Below are 17,792 nucleotides of genomic sequence, written 5' to 3' on the forward strand. Positions count from 1 at the left end.
TGGAGACTTACACCCACTCTGTTTGCTTTTCCTCTCTAATTTAGTGATGCTTCTCCCTCTTTCCTGTCTTTGACTAAATTGCAACTACTCTGGCTGGCACCCCCCCCCCTCCAAAACGCTTCCTGCTTTTCCCTCTTACCCATTCCCCAACTTTAATGTCCTCCTCCTCCCCTACCACCTCCCCTTCCTCTTCTTTTCAATGCTCTGAGTTCCTCTCAAATGTCAGGGTGGCACGAGTGGGTGGCAGGCAGCGCCATCTGAGCGAGCCCCGTCTATGGTTTTGCTGCAGTGTGAGGATCGCGCTTAAGGAAGAAGAAGAAGCGAGTGAATGAGCGAGGGAGTGAGAGTTGTTTGTGTGTTGGCGGTTTGACGGCAGACACCTGACGATGTGGCCTGAGATTTGTTGCTAGCATCTGTCCTTTTTCTTTTTCACTGTTATGATAGAGACTGTTGGTTTTATTTCGTTCCCTGAAATAAGGGATTGAATGGGCCCAGCTGATGCCGCAGCACACAAACACACACATACACAATAGCAGGTACACACTCGTGCACAAGCGCCAAGACATATAGATGTATGCACACAAGTATGCGTCTACCATGTGCACAAAATGACAGCCTCATACGTGCACAGCAACATACTCACACCCACCACTTCTAACACACACACATGCACACACACACATATCCAGAGCCGGTGTGCTATGACTCAGAGGGGAGCAGCTGGAGTGAAGGCTCCAGTGGCGGTGGTGAGCTGTCACCATCTGGAGGAGTACATGTGTCTCTGCCTCCTCAGCCAGCAGCATAAATCACCGACATACAACTGGATGTCAGTGGATCAACATGTTGCTGTATGTATCTCATCAGGTTTTCACTGTATGGACAGTATCTGCGGGTACAACATCCGAAACGTGACGCTTTCCTCGGCTGCTGCAGTCTCACGCACAGCCTGTCATTGTTTCCTTTCCGAGTGGACAGTCCGGCGCTCGGATCAGAGCAGCTTTGATCAAGCTTTGACGGGCCGTCTCATCTAATAACCCGCACTATTTGTCTGCAGGCTGACAGCTGCACCTGTGCTGCAGACGCCATCCAGACACGTGGGATTGAGGGGACGCTAGAAATGTTTGGAAAAGAAGCTTTGGTGCATTGGCCCTGTCAAACTCTTTTCATTCAAGACTGGGTGGATGTGTCAGTTCATGTCATTTGGGTTTGGACATATAGGAGGTGAAGTCTGGAAATGGGATGTTTGTTTTACTGATAGGTCTGATATCTGCTGTCACAAAGGTGTTGCATCAGCCACCAGTGATGTGAAACAGGGTTGCGTCCAGCAAGAGCATAAACGCAGAACTTAAACCTACAAATGCATTTTCTTTTAGGGGCCCTTAAAACATTTCCTCAGTGAGTGTTTCACTATGTTTTCTATTTCGATTCAACTTTAAAGCAGAATTTGTCCTGCTAAATTTAGACCAGTTTGAGTTGTTTCACATGAGAGATTTCTGTTGTCACGTTTTTCCCTGTGCTCTTTTCACTGGTTTAATGTGTGCATGGCGCAGATGGAAAAAGGTGACATCACATATTTTTTTACAAGTCAGAAATTTTTAAATCAATATGTAATATCTGGTGTGGTGTGGGTTTGTTTATTTAAGTTATATGGTCAGACGACTGTCAAAATTTAATAGATAATACCTACTGATGTTTCTATTCAAACTTTTAACTTTGATTGTTTCCTATTTATTCATGAAAATTCTGTTATAGAGAAATACATCTGATTTGAAACCAGTTTTTTAAGCATTTTAATTCATACCAGTGTCCTTGAATATGAAATACATGAGGTGGGGAAACCCAGATTTAAAGAGGACCTGTTATGCTTTTCCTTATCTTCTGTCATATATATAATATTACAGTGTCAGATGTTCATATTAAACGTGGGCAAAGTTTTAAATAATGACGTTGGCCAAATTGTCTGGTGGGAGATATGCCAAATAAATTGATATATTCATTAACTACATATTAAATAGCCTACTATTCTATAAGATACGTTGTCAAGACAATCTAAATATAAACTTATGTATGCAGACCAGATTTGGGGATATTTATTACCGCTTACGCAGCCATACAGAGTGCGTCCCTGCTTCTTCAGAGCATACGCCACATCCTCAGAGGTCACGGTCTTCCTCTTAGCGCTCTTGGTGTAGTTAGGTAATGGCATCATGGATCACACTCTCCAGGATTTGCCATTCCACGGCGAGCCACACAGTGGGTAGTGGGCTTGATGATATAAGGTGACGCTTGGCACATTGAGTCATTTTCCTCCTTTGCTTCTTTCACTAAACCTGTGATTAGTCATGGTGTTTAATCGGCCATTTCATCATTTAGCTTTTTTCAAGTTATTTAATTTGAAGTGTTGTATTGCTGTTGAAATGCCGGCTATTATGGTTATTTAAAACGTCTGTCTGGTAGTTGTTCTATATGGCTGGAACTCTGGAATATTAATGGCCATCCTGGCTGTCAAAAAAACACTCTAGCGTAAACCCTGTCGTGAGGGTCATGTATGTAAAAGTAATCCCTGTGAGCACGAACTTCAGGTCTCCTACTGTTCTGCATACTCTGTTTCCAAATGATTTCCTACTTTCAAGACAAGCTGATGTCACCTCATTTCTTTATGGGGTCTTCTGCTCCTGGAACACTACTGCAAAAGTTTACAATATGTGGCTAACACTGCTACATGAAGCTAAATGCTAACATCAGGGAATCATGTAATCTTGGACGCTGATTTTGTTAATTTCTCCCCAATTGTGGATCATCTTACTGCGGAAGCGTGAACCTGATAATGAGCCTAATAGGTCCTCTTTAAGGGAAAACTACAAATGAGTTGTAATATTTCAATGAACCAACTTAAATTCCACAAAGGTGCAGGGTGTGGAATATATCCAACCTCTCCCTCGGCAGATTTGTCCTCACATGATTGTTGAATTTTGCTGCAAAACAGAAAGAAGGCAGTGCTCTTTAAGTCTGAAGGGCTGAAACCAAAGCTTGACATTTACCACTGATGTCTTAGAAACGTTCATTTTCACTTCCCCCTGTATCTGTGCAGGAAACAGCACAGTGTGACACATAGAGAACGCTAAAATTAGTCCAGAAGCTACAACACCGAGGGTGGATATTAACCTTTTAAGCGCTTCAAAATGGTCTGTTACTCTGAAATTAGTGCAGAGTTTAATGCTGTTTCAGCTTTTCTTTCCCTGCCAAGGACAGAACTGTGGGGAATTTTGCCATTAAAATGACTATCACTGCACAATATCGACTTTGTCCTTCAGATGGGATTCCTGGTTGAAGCGTCATCACTAATAGTTGCAAATCTGTGTGTTTCCTTTGTTTGGCAGGGTCAACACAGGTAGAGCACTCAGTATCTCTGCAGGCCACACTTAGCTGGTCTCCTTTGGGGAAACTAACACACATGACGGCTCCCTGTGGTCGACACCTATAAACACATGAGAGGGAAGGAACACAGGCAAACCATGAAAAAGATATACATTGGCAAAACCGCCTTAAAAGTCCCCCGAAATGGCGGCAAACATCCGAAAAAGAGGTAAGAGAGTAACTCTCAGACGCCATCTTTCCATCCGTCCTCGTTTATTTTATGTTTGTCCGTTCATACGCCCACACAGTGTCTCCTCTCGCCACCCAGTGGTGCTAAAGCAGCCTCATCCCGCCTCTCTGAGCCCAGAAGTCATGCTGCCTCGTCATCTCATCTCACCGCAATGAAAGCACTCATTATGTCTGACTCAGCTCCTGTTCACAGAGGAGGTCACTAATGGGGGATTTTTCATCCCTGGAGCTACTTCACGTAAACTCATCCTCTATCAAACAACAAACACCTGTATTCCCCTGCTAATGGCTGCCAATCAAAGAGAAGCTGAAGGTGGGGGCTGCTGGGTGATGCTGCACTGAAATGCCCTCCAGTCAGTTGAGGTATTCATTGAATCACTCCGTAGGCAGGTATTCTTTTACTCACTGGTTGTAGATGCAGCAGCTTTGCACTTCAATCATGGCTATCACCTGAAGAATTAACGGTATTACAGATTCAGTGTGAAATTGTCATGTCTAATTTGCTTCCTTATTTAGCGTTTAGCCTGTTATAGCTCTGTGTTTAGTGGTGACTGAGTGGAGTTTTATTTGTGCAAACATTTCTTGGTGCAGAGCTGAGCTGGAGGCAGAAATACTTTTTTGGATTTGGGTGGAAGTTAAAGGACATAGAGTACCGCATTTTTCAGAAGTACAAATTAGCTAACTAGCAACCCTAATAACTATGGTCAAAATCAGTGATGTACCTGTAGTGTGTGTTTGGATGGTAATGCAGTTGCTCTGTGTTAAAACAAAGGCAAAGTGATTCTTAAAGTGGAAGCAGACAAGTATTTTACTTTAACTCATCATTCAGAAGTAAATGTTGTTGCACAATGATAACAGGTACCACGAAGGCTGGTTATCACTGGCTTTCTGCTTCTGTGCACGTTCCCATAAAACCTGTCAAATGATGCATTCAATGCATCATTTGACTCTTGAAATTAATTGATCATGTGCTGCCTACCTCCAGCTATGACCAGGATTAAAAGATATTCCAGTAAAAAGCAACACTGATGCTTCAATCAAGGCAAGAAAGGAGTGCTTGCATTAATAGCGCTAATGGTGTGAACTCATAGGTGAATATATTTATTTTATTACTCTGTTAATTTCTAACGTGGTGGCTGCACATAATACAGCTCTGACACATTAAACGTAATGCAGCAGATTTAAACATTACATTTAAGACCCGCATTTAATGTCCCATAATGAAGGAGACGTAGAAATCACTTTAGCTTCAGGGCAAATCAAAGTGAAATGAATTTTACTGATTGAATAGGCTGTTATCTGTGATCAATACCAACAGACTAATCAATTTTCTAATCAATGTTCCATCAGCTGTAGTATACCAGCAGTGGAAAAACTCACTTCTGCAAGTCAGGACTAAGCATGAAACCTAATCCAAAGTGTATAGTATCGTAGTGTGAAGGAATTATATCACATTTCATATGCATATAAATGTCATCCTGATTAATAATAAAGTGAACTGTGTGCTACCTGTTGTTTTATACAAGGCTTCTTTTATGGCCAGCGTGGGCAGATGGACCAGAGAACACAAACATAGTCAGAAGTTCAGCCTCGCAGATAAAATAAAACAATATTCTTAATCAAATTCTCTGCATCACTGATATACTGTAGGTTCCCAAAGTGAGGTGATGCATACCGTACGCGCTACTCTAATTGCACGGCTGTGTTCAAGGGCATGTATGGAACATGACGGAAAAAGAAATATAATGATTGTCACTCTATTTTTATGGTTACAGCTCAACAAGTTGGATTAAGTGCATTAATAACTTAGGCCTCAGCTGACTATGGAAGCGAATCGTGACTAATATTTAAATTAAAATGTATTTGCAGAAATGCTTTTTCATTTTAAGATTGTGGCTGCATTATTTGACTCATAAATAAAATTAATCATCAGTCATCCTATTTGCATTTTAATTTTCTTCTTCAAGACTGCTCATTCTTTTACTTAATTAAAATGAAAAAGAAAAAGTCATTTGAGATTTCATTTTCAAAATATGCCCCAGCAAATAGATACCAAAATTCAATTTGAAATGTAAAATTTGAAAATTAAAATGCATTTGCAGAAATGCTTTTTCATTTTAAGAATGTGGCTGCATTATTTGACTCATAAATAAAATGAATAATCATCCATCCTATTGCATTTGCATTTTCTTCTTCAAGACTGCACATTTTATGCCATAATCAAAAAGAAAACAAAGAAGACATTGCTATTTCATTTTCGTGGTCTGCCCTGCAAAATAGTGACCATAATTCGAAAATGATTTGGCAATCTGAGCGGCGCAGGAGAGTGATGTCAGTAGCCACTCTTCTTCAGCTGACCATGGTGCTACCCATCTAATACAGTAGCAGGCAGTGTGCACATTTGATATATGGATGCATCACAGATCATGGCGCTCCCTGAGATTGTGCTTTCTAAACATCGTAATTTCCCAAAACTGAATAAATACCACACATAGCAACACAAAACTGCTTTGCTAGCTCAATCATGTTGTAACTAAGATATCTGCTGGAAAAAATAATTTTTTCATGGACTGTTCATTGAGGATACGGAGTTAATACGTCCGCTGACTTGACAGTCATTTAAACTGGTAGCAGGTGCCGTGTCAGTGTTAGTAGGCACTAGGGTTGCTACGGGTTACCTGCACAGCTGTGGGCGTAGGTGGTGATCAGTCACATGTAGGTTAGATAGGGGAGTCACAGTTGATCAGTGTATGGAATGAGAATCAGGGGAGGCCATACAGTTTTTCAACCATGTCTGTGTGTGTGTCGAGTGAATGGGTTTTCGTTATAATCGTAGTATTTTTGTCCTTTTGCACGAGCCCGTTTTAAGTCTTTTTTACACTCGGCTTTTTGTAGGTGTTTTTAACGTTTTTGTAAGTCAATAAAGTGTTCAAAGCGTACCATGGAGGACCTCGTGTTTGCACACCAACATGAGTTAAAAATGGCTTTGGATTCCCTCAACTGGCATTTTTGTAGTTGGATTGCCGATACACTCATCTTGAGCTTATACTTTGTAGACATTGTGATTTCCCAAAACTAAATAATAGTCCAGCAACTTTTCCGGAGGAAACCCTGTGACATTGACACGTTAAATAATTTTCATACATACTGCCTTGGTTTGATTCTAACCCATACAATATGGTTGTCGAATATTGAATCTGCTCGTGAAATTAATAAATTATGCACAGCTAAGATTGACTGATATGATATGGAGTACCTATTGACATCAGTGTGTAATAAGCCTGGAGGCCATAGCTAACAAGCTGCAGTCAACAAAGACCCTTGTAAACTTGTATACTGTTTCATAGATACAGTACAGGCCAAAAGTTTGGACACACCTTCTCATTCAATGCGTTTTCTTTATTTTCATGACTATTTACATTGTAGATTCTCACTGAAGGCATCAAAACTATGAATGAACACATGTGGAGTTATGTACTTAACAAAAAAAGGTGAAATAACTGAAAACATGTTTTATATTCTAGTTTCTTCAAAATAGCCACCCTTTGCTCTGATTACTGCTTTGCACACTCTTGGCATTCTCTCCATGAGCTTCAAGAGGTAGTCACCTGAAATGGTTTCCACTTCACAGGTGTGCCTTATCAGGGTTAATTAGTGGAATTTCTTGCTTTATCAATTGGGTTGGGACCATCAGTTGTGTTGTGCAGAAGTCAGGTTAATACACAGCCGACAGCCCTATTGGACAACTGTTAAAATTCATATTATGGCAAGAACCAATCAGCTAACTAAAGAAAAACGAGTGGCCATCATTACTTTAAGAAATGAAGGTCAGTCAGTCCGGAAAATTGCAAGTACTTTAAATGTGTCCCCAAGTGGAGTCGCAAAAACCATCAAGCGCTACAATGAAACTGGCACACATGAGGACCGACCCAGGAAAGGAAGACCAAGAGTCACCTCTGCTTCTGAGGATAAGTTCATCCGAGTCACCAGCCTCAGAAATGGCAAGTTAACAGCAGCTCAGATCAGAGACCAGATGAATGCCACACAGAGTTCTAGCAGCAGACCCATCTTTAGAACAACTGTTAAGAGGAGACTGCGCGCATCAGGCCTTCATGGTCAAATAGCTGCTAGGAAACCACTGCTAAGGAGAGGCAACAAGCAGAAGAGATTTGTTTGGGCCAAGAAACACAAGGAATGGACATTAGACCAGTGGAAATCTGTGCTTTGGTCTGATGAGTCCAAATTTGAGATCTTTGGTTCCAACCGCCGTGTCTTTGTGAGACGCAGAAAAGGTGAACGGATGGATTCCACATGCCTGGTTCCCACTGTGAAGCATGGAGGAGGAGGTGTGATGGTGTGGGGGTGTTTTGCTGGTGACACTGTTGGGGATTTATTCAAAATTGAAGGCACACTGAACCAGCATGGCTACCACAGCATCCTGCAGCGACATGCCATCCCATCTGGTTTGCGTTTAGTTGGACGATCATTTATTTTTCAACAGGACAATGACCCCAAACACACCTCCAGGCTGTGTAAGGGCTATTTGACCAAGAAGGAGAGTGATGGAGTGCTGCAGCAGATGACCTGGCCTCCACAGTCACCGGACCTGAACCCAATCGAGATGGTTTGGGGTGAGCTGGACCGCAGAGTGAAGGCAAAGGGGCCAACAAGTGCTAAACACCTCTGGGAACTCCTTCAAGACTGTTGGAAAACCATTTCAGTTGACTACCTCTTGAAGCTCATCGAGAGAATGCCAAGAGTGTGCAAAGCAGTAATCAGAGCAAAGGGTGGCTATTTTGAAGAAACTAGAATATAAAACATGTTTTCAGTTATTTCACCTTTTTTTGTTAAGTACATAAATCCACATGTGTTCATTCATAGTTTTGATGCCTTCAGTGAGAATCTACAATGTAAATAGTCATGAAAATAAAGAAAACGCATTGAATGAGAAGGTGTGTCCAAACTTTTGGCCTGTACTGTATATTTACACTACTATTAATTCAGGTTTCAGCATGATCTTGATCATGATAGAAATTAAATTGTATCATGCCATCTTGCTGTTCTGCATTAAATTGTTAAGCAAAAAAATATCCATTGATCAAAGGAATTGTTGGACTGTATGTTTATCTATATTATCTATATATATTTAATATCAATAAATCATTGCATACATAAGTAATCATCTTAAATATTTAGGCTAATATAATTTAGATCTGCCCTGTAAAAGTGTGTGTATAGCGCATTGAATGAGTGTTTGGTGCAAAGATGCTATTACTGCTTGTCATAAGAAAACAAAGTGCGCTCACTTGTAAGGTCCTCTTCACACCTAACACTCATTCAGTGCGCTATACACACACTTTTACAGGGCAGATCTAAATTATATTAGGCAGCTTTGTATGTATGAAAATTATTTAATGTGTCAATATCACAGGGTTTTCCCTGGAAAGGTTGCTGGACTGTGTGGTATTTATTCAGTTTTGGGAAATCACGATGTCTACAAAGTATAAGCTATAAGTACAAGTATAAGCTGCTACCAGTTTAAATGACTGTCAAGTCAGCGGACGTATTAACTCCGTATCCTCAATGAACAGTCCATGAAAAAATTATTTTTTCCAGCATATATCTTAGTTACAACATGATTGAGCTAGCAAAGCAGTTTTGTGTTGCTATGTGTGGTATTTATTCAGTTTTGGGAAATTACGATGTTTAGAAAGCACAATCTCAGGGAGCGCCATGATCTGTGATGCATCCATATATCAAATGTGCACACTGCCCGCTACTGTATTAGATGGGTAGCACCATGGTCAGCTGAAGAAGAGCGGCTCCTGACGTCACTCTCCTGCGCTGCTCAGATTGCCAAATCATTTTCGAATTATGGTCACTATTTTGCAGGGCAGACCACGAAAATGAAATAGCAATGTCTTCTTTGTTTTCTTTTTGATTATGGCATAAAATGAGCAGTCTTGAAGAAGAAAATGCAAATGCAATAGGTTGATTGATTATTCATTTTATTTTTGAGTGAAATAATGCAGCCACATTCTTAAAGTGAAAAGGCATTTCTGTAAATGCATTTTAATTTGCAAATTTTACATTTCATATTGAATTTTGGTATCTATTTGCTGGGGCATATTTTGAAAATGAAATCTCAAATGACTTTTTCTTTTCCATTTTGATTAAGTAAAAGAATGAGCAGTCTTGAAGAAGAAAATTAAAATGCAAATAGGATGATTGATGATTAATTTTATTTATGAGTCACATAATGCAGCCACATTCTTAAAATGAAAAAGCATTTCTGCAAATACATTTTAATTTAAATATTAGTCACGATTCGCTTCCATAGCTGACATTCTGTATCGCTCATATACTGACAATTAACTATATCATGGTGCAACTCAAAGGAACAATGAAAGGCACTCTTTAAGCCAAATTTGGAACATAAACAGCCAACAATTCAACAATTTCTACAATCAGGCTTCCACCTCACCATCTGCAACGCCAATTTCCCATCTCCAAATTGTTTGTAAGCATGCGTCAAAGTTTCTCCCACCAAGTCCGTTTTCATACGTCACAACTTTTGTGTAGGAAGTGGCGTACGCCTCTTTCAGGCCTCGTTTTATGTGAACGCAATGTTTATGCATGTAAATGAGACCCCAGGTTAGGTCTGCAGCATAAGTTGCCATGGCGATGTAGCCAGGTTGAAAGAGAGCCCAGAAAACTCTGGCTTTAGACTGAACATACCTTGCTAAGCCGCTAATCTTGCTTCCACTACCTCTTTAATTTCTACCAGTAGTTATCGTACTGTCCAAAACCTCTCCTACCAACAGTTAACTATAGTATATCTTAACCATGAAGGCAATCTTTAACTAACTTTAACCAAGATATAAATAAATAAATACCAGTATCAGATCACAAAACACAAACAACAAAACAAATGGCATAATTTGTCATTTAGTTATAAGCACTCTGAGCCAAGATTCAAAATAACCTTTATTGTCCCAGTGTGGGAAATTTGTTTTGAGCTTTCCACCCCCATGCTGCAGCCATAAAAACAACATTCCACATACAAAAAACACACATACAACGGTACATACATCCAAAAGTTGGTAATAAGTAAAAGAAAACATAGCAAGCTTCTAAAACCACCTCGGCAAGCAGACAAAGCAAACACATCAACAATACTGATGAAAACAAAGGCAGTCCCTTTTCCCCTCACCTTGTTTCCCCATCTACCACTGTTTATAAATTTCTGTGACACAGAAAAATGAATTTTTAAATCTATGTAATCTGCTTTGAGGGACTCAAGGAGCAGTAACTGATACTCGTAGTATAGAAAATGTTACAGGTCGTTAACCATCCTATTGGCTTGCCTCAGTGCAGCCTGTTTGTGAGTAGACGACAAGATTGTGTACTGTTTGGATGCTGCTCGCCAAAAACATTTGCTTTCAATATGCTCACTGAAATTTAAATCAACCAGTGAGATTTCTGCCTCGTCAGCAGCTCTGTGTCTTTATTATTTGTCTTAACTTTTCATTCAGGTGTCGGACACCTAAAGGTACCCGGCCCACATTGGCTTACATGCCACTACTTAGATCACCTAGTGAGGCAGGAGAAAACAAAAGCAAGACAATACTGTTTGGAACGTCTGTGAATCAATTCATATCAGTAATACCTTATTTGTATTATTTGTGCGACTGTCTGCAATAAATATACTAGCTCAAGTGGTTTGTAAGACAAAAGGTTTGACTAAAACTTCAACAGAGTTACAGAGGAATGACTAGACGGGTGATATTTATTCTCTTAGCGACTGTACTTGTTATCATGCATATTAATGAGCTGGAAACTGGATGACACCTCCACTTAGTGACCTGAAAACACTGAAAAGAACCTGCCCCTGATTTCTTTCAGTCTGTCTCAGCCCCCACCTTCTGAATCTATGATCTTGTTAAAAGAGAGACAAAGAGAGGAAGTGAAAAGAGCGACGTGACCACATCTCCATCCACTCTGTGCTATCTGTTATCCGGCTGCAGATAGAGTCATTACCCTCCTTCCTCCATCTGTCCATCAATACAGGGTCCATTAAGCCCAGCCGTGCACACTCAGATCCATCACGGCAACAGACATTTCCTCTTTTCCCACTCACACTTGCCCTTTTATTAGATTGAAGCCCAGGTAATGCACATACTCTGAAAATAGTCATCATTGTGCTGTCTGGCTGAATTACATGTGGAGGGTATCGCTGTTCCGTAAATTTGAGCCTTCACAGTCCATTCATGTGATGTATTAGAGTTCAGTGGCTCATATTTCATCACAGATTACACCGTCTCTTTTTTTTTTTCCTTCGGCGGGACCAATCTCACTGGTGATTGGGTTTCTGTGATGTGCTGCAGAGCTTTAATGCTGAAAAAGAGATGTAATGCTCAAATGACTTAAAAAGCTCTGTATCCTTGCCTGCCCCCGCTTGGATTCTTAATTAGAGACCCGTGTTTTGGTCCCATGTTTTCTTCATGCAAAGCACTTTCTCACACAACTTTTCTGCTTTTATCACCCTCTCATGATGTCCTCATCACCGCTGCATGGCCGCTCAGGGGTGCATTAAAAAGATATGTAGACCCTTATAGGTCCATTTAGATGAGCATATACCCAAGTTACAATCTTGTTTCCTGCACCATATGCCCTGAACACAATCATCTACTGTGTGTGTGTGTGTATGTGTGTGTGTGTGTGTGTGTGTGTGTGTGTGTGTGCGCGCCTGTGTGTGTATGTGTGTGTGTGTGTGTGTGTGTGCGCAGCTCATTGCTGGAGCAGAAGGAGGACTTACGAAAGAGGCTTTCCTACACGACACACAAGCTGGAGCTGCTGCAGAGCGAGTTCGACTCCACGCGGCAATACCTGGAGACGGAGCTGCGCCGAGCACAGGAGGAGCTGGACAAGTTTACTGATAAACTCCGCAGGTAGGCACACAAATTGTACAACACACAGGTGGAAGAAGAACTTGGATCCGTAAAGTGAAGGTACCAATACCACAGTACATGCCACAATAGTCCTTTACAAGTAAAAGGTCCTGAATTTAAAATCCTATGTAAATGAGTAGTCCACTGATTTCAAGACATTCTCACTCTCAACTCATCAAATGCCGACGCTGTTGGGTGCCTCTACGCATCAAACTGTGATGCTCTAGGTACCCCTCTAGTGTCAGTTTTGGACACTCAGGTAGAGCTCTGATCAGGCCCATGAAATCAGTCCTTACCTTACATGAACTTGTACAGTTTCTGTCCAAGCCCAACCAAAGCCAGAGCTAAAGGCTCAAGTCGGATCAATACATATATTATTTTTGGCTATATTTTATATATTATGTTTCTAGAATATTTAAACATTTATTATCCTTCTCTTCCTTCTGTTATTTTAAGTGTCTATGGTCTCGTGCACGACTGGTTCGGCAGAGCGGGATGCGTCCAGTGTGACCATGATCACTAGTCTTTGCTGCATGTTACTCACATCTCTCCCACTGCTGGGGAGGCAGAGGCAAACACTGCCAACCATGTCACCTTGCAGCGCCCCTTTGTCTTTCTCTTGTTTTCTTTCCCTATCTCGAGCTCGCTCCCTCTATCTCCCCTGGCCCGATTCTCCACTATATTGCTCCGTTGTTCTGTCGTTTTCCCTCTCACAGATGTCCCCCCTGCCATCTTACTCTCTTTTTTACTCTTGATTCAGTCATTAGACTCCTGCCATTTGCACAGAAGAGCTGCCTGTTTCATTAAAAAAAAACAGGTAAATTGGCAAGAATCCGAACTGTATACAGGATGCCGTGGCAGTTTCTGTTCAGTACATGATAAACGTCAGTTTTTACAAGAAATGTACAGTTTCCGCAAGTAATATGCATACTGTGTCTTCTCAAAATAAACTTGAATCAAATATGTTTATGAACACTTTTATGTTTCGGTGACAAAACTACTTGGTAAGGTTTGGAAACAAACATCATTATTTGGGTTTTAATAAAAACACCTGGTACCAACATAACATCACATGCATCACATGGCTACTATATTACGGTATGTAGTTGAACAAACTTTAGGTGCCCCAGTAGCTCACCTGGTGGAGTGCACACCCCATGAAGTAATGTTTTGGTCGCGGTTTGATTCCAAACTTTACTGCCCTTTACTGCATGTCATCACCTCTCTTTTCTGTCACTCTTCATTGGTACTGTAAATGACTCTTGGTTTTACACAGGGCACAAACAGTTGGAAACAGGTGAAAGTCCTGTGTTTGTTTGGACCACCTTACACTTATCGCTTTTTATATTATGGCTGTTGCTCCAAGCATCTAATAATGATGCAGCCCTGTGCATCTAATACAGACACTGAAGGTTTCCTCGGGGCGTCGGTATCTGATGTCAGGGGCCCTTGATCAAGCATTCATATTTGATGAGCTGGGAGTGAGAACGCCCTGCCGTTTTAGCATTGCAATCTTACAACATTATCAGTTTCATGATAGCAGAACCAGAGCTTGTCAAAACCTGCTGCCTACATAACCCACGATGCAATCCAACCGCTAACAGCTGGCTCATAGCTGTGGATGTGTTATGTTAGTAGCGGCTAATGTAGCTCAAGCTGCTAGTCTCAAACAGAGATGAGAGATAGGCTCTAAACTCTTTCTAACTTTACACTCTCATTTTCAAACGTGTAGTCTTTAGCTCCAACCAATGCTGACTCAGGTGACATCACTTGAGGCTTTTTTAAAATCATATTTTACACAATAAAAACCTTTACAATTAATTGTATTTGCTAAGTTTATTATATGTTTTTTTATGTAAAATCCAAGTAGTAGTAAGTAGATTATGCCTTGCTTAAATGCAGAAGAGTAGACAATGGAAATACTCAAGTACCTCAAAATTGTCCTTAAGTACAGGACTTGAGCAAGTGTACTTGCTTTCCACCACTACTCAAAATATATTACACTAAAGTAAAGCAGGAGAGGGCTCCTGGTAGCTCACCAGGTAGAGCACATACCATTAAGGCAGAGGTCTTCATGCAGCAGCCTGGTCCTAAGTCTGACTCAGGGCCCTTTGCTGCAGCTTTTCCCATCTCTTTCCTCTCTCATATCTCACTCACAATACAATACACAATACATCACAATATAGCTTTAGCTTAGAAAAAATGCTCCACACAAGGTCAGTAGTTTGAGAATTTGGATTGTGAGAATATTTTGGCCCAAATTCCTTCATGTGAAATTGCTTTTGTAAGAGAAACCTGAGTACAGCAGATAAAACACGGACACACAGGTGATGTAATAACACAGATCTCCACATGTCACATGTGAGTCTAAACAAGCAGCATCCAGAACAATCCTTTCCAAAAAGGCCCACAGTTAAAAGTTTAAATTGACCCAGTGGGACGAGACATTCAATCTATAAATCCTGTGCTTTTCACTCCATTTATATGCTATGAAGTGCTGCGCTGAACTTTCAAAAACTCTGTATTTACCCATGGGTATCTAAAGTTAGCCAGTGTTGCGTTCTGGTCCAGTGAACAGCAGCTTTAAAAATTGGGGAGAGATGTAATACACTGCGGGGGTTTTAAGAGGAGACCCTTATAGCTTAAATAGAAAGGACAGTATGCAATTCTTTTCTTGCTGCTGACTTTTTTCTTATTAGATTTAATGAAATGCAAGGCACAATCAAAGACTACATCAAGTTGTTTTAGAGTGTCTTGAGTAGTGTGTCAGGATATTTTAATAATCAAGCACACACAGGATGGTTTCCTGTCATCTAAAGAGAAACGTGCAAAACAAAGAAACCAAGTGACACATTTTGTCTCTATTTTCCTTTGTACCAAATTAGACAGTTCCTCACAGGAAACGTCCCTGTAGATTGTACAGAAATAAAGACCTGTAAAATAGAACATAGCCAAAATGGCTTCTATCCAAGCCAAGCACCATTACTCTAAGTGTCTGAATACCAAGAAGAGGAACTATTGGTTCTTGGAAATGTTGGTTTTTAATGAAACAAATGTGTGATCAGCATTTGGTACAAGTTTCGGATTGTGTAGTGGTTTCTGAAAAATGTCAAAAGCAGATTGTAATCTTGACAATGCTTGAATGGGAGCGGAGCCAAATGCATTTAAGACCATGTCGTCTGCACAGAAATTGGCACTGCAAAAAATAAATAAATAAAAGGTCCCTAGCATACTGCATGACAATCAAGGCGGTAAAGAATAGACTGTTTTTTAATTACAGTTATAAGTTCAGCTCCTCACAGCTGACTTCCCAGCTCTCACTAACAGGGCAGGGGTTTAGTTCCACTCTCACACCAGTGCACAATGCAATCAGTACATCTAGCACAGTGATTCCAAAGTTTACACATGTGATTATTTTCACTGCAAACAAACAGCCATGTCCCACTTTAACCTGCCCTGACTGTCTGACTGACCTGAGTGAATTAGTAATTGGAAGCAGGCAGATGAAACAAACAAACAAACAAACAAAAATAAAGAAATGAAACTAGTCTACCCCAAGGGCAGTACCCAGAACCTTTTGTCCACTCTCTTTCCAGGGTGGACTAGAAAGAAACAAACGCCTAATAAACAACAAACAAAGAAACAACAAAAATAGTCCCACAGCAACAGCAGCTAAAGGACCACAGATGATCTGCAGAGAAACAAATATTAATAATCAAAAACACTTTATTGCCAGATATTAAAATACAGATTAAATGTTTAAAAAATACATGACTAAACGTTCAAACATCCGGTTTGTCGATCTACTTCCCTACTGCCAGCTGCCTTTAACCCAGCAGGGAAGCAGGTCTGAAACAAATGAAAACAATAAATGTCACACTCACATTTTACCCCGACAGCATAAAACACTACACACAGAAAACAGCCTTAGGCCTACCAGTTGTTCCTGCACTTCACTGCACTCATCTTCTCAGCATGGAAGGAGGTGTGCACCTGCCTCACTCCATCGGGCTGCACCAACGGTGCAACCCGAGTTCCTCCTGCTGGTTGCTCTATATCTGCAAACTAATTGGTGCACCTCCCCTTTTTTCTCTGTGCCACCTGCCACACTTATGGCAATATCGGAAACCATCAGCTATTGGACTGATGACGATAAGGCTATGGGGGTGATGGCTGATATATTATAATATTTGAGGCTGATGCAGGCTGTTTTTAGCCCAGACAAAACATAGCAAAAAAATAATTTAAAATTAAATGGTGGTACGTTGAACACCCTGTTGTGTTTTGCAAGTGCACTCCTTTTTTAATATGGCAGGGATTCATTCAGTTCAACTCGAAGGGGCTTTACCGGCATGGGAAACTTATGCTTACATTGCCAACATTAGTGTGAAATTAAAACAAAAATTAGATCTAGCTAAGAAAGATCCAGTAGAATTTGACTGATATACACATCACTGCTGACTGGGTAACACCTCCAATACATCCACCCAACGAAAAAAACGTACCTCAAAGTCTGTTGCACACCATTTAGTGGAAACGTGTTGTTCAGCGTGGAAACTGTAGCAAAAAGGTGCACACTGTTTTAAGACTGAACATGGCCCTGGTGTAGCTAGCAGATATCCAAGCCAAGACCTCCTCTTTGGAAGAAACAGCATATAAAGTTGCCAATACATTTTTCAAAAAAGCTGTGGTAACTCATCATCAGACATTGCCAGTGGGTTCTGGGATAGGACTCTGGCCAATGTGTTCAGCCTTTCTACACAGACTATTTACTTGCCGTTCAAATGTGATTGTTTAATATTACCCAGACTACAAACAGAAACCAGAACACTTTCTGTACCAAAATCTTGTCCAACATCTACAGATTCTACATACATGTGCAGATATAAGAATTCACTTATGAAGAATCGAAATCATTATGGGACAAGAATGGCGCCTTGTGGTACACCTCAAAAGTCCACCACTAAAAATATGTCTTTGGCTTATTATTACTGCCATTGAATGTTTGACCTTCTTGACCTGTACAGAGTGATGTGTTTCAGGCTTTTTTTGTGTAAACCATATCAGACACAAAAAGCAGAGTATTGTTATAGAGACCATCAGTGCTAATAGTCTGTGTTGACTCAGACGAACAGTCCAGATTAAGATGGTGTCATAAGGTTTAGAGAAATCAGCACATTGTGCAGGGCTGTTTATTATCTGGGTAATTTATCAAACTGCATGATTATTATTTCA

General features: G+C 40.6%; 1 protein-coding gene across 3 annotated transcripts in view; it reads left to right on the forward strand.

Annotated features, from left to right (window-relative positions):
* LOC117271306 (brain-enriched guanylate kinase-associated protein) overlaps nucleotides 1-17,792 on the forward strand; it is a 44,625-nt gene that overhangs the window by 12,469 nt on the left and 14,364 nt on the right. For 2 of the 3 annotated variants that reach the window (XM_033649472.2, XM_033649470.2), the window contains exons 2-3: nucleotides 3,381-3,586; nucleotides 12,396-12,557. In XM_033649472.2, coding sequence (XP_033505363.2) covers nucleotides 3,489-3,586; nucleotides 12,396-12,557 — 260 coding nt within the window. In that variant the 5' untranslated portion in view covers nucleotides 3,381-3,488. The remainder of the gene's footprint in view (nucleotides 1-3,380; nucleotides 3,587-12,395; nucleotides 12,558-17,792) is intronic. The other variant, XM_033649475.2, reaches the window with a different exon arrangement.

Source organism: Epinephelus lanceolatus, chromosome 13 (assembly GCF_041903045.1).
Source record: "Epinephelus lanceolatus isolate andai-2023 chromosome 13, ASM4190304v1, whole genome shotgun sequence".
Classification (NCBI taxonomy): domain Eukaryota; kingdom Metazoa; phylum Chordata; class Actinopteri; order Perciformes; family Serranidae; genus Epinephelus; species Epinephelus lanceolatus.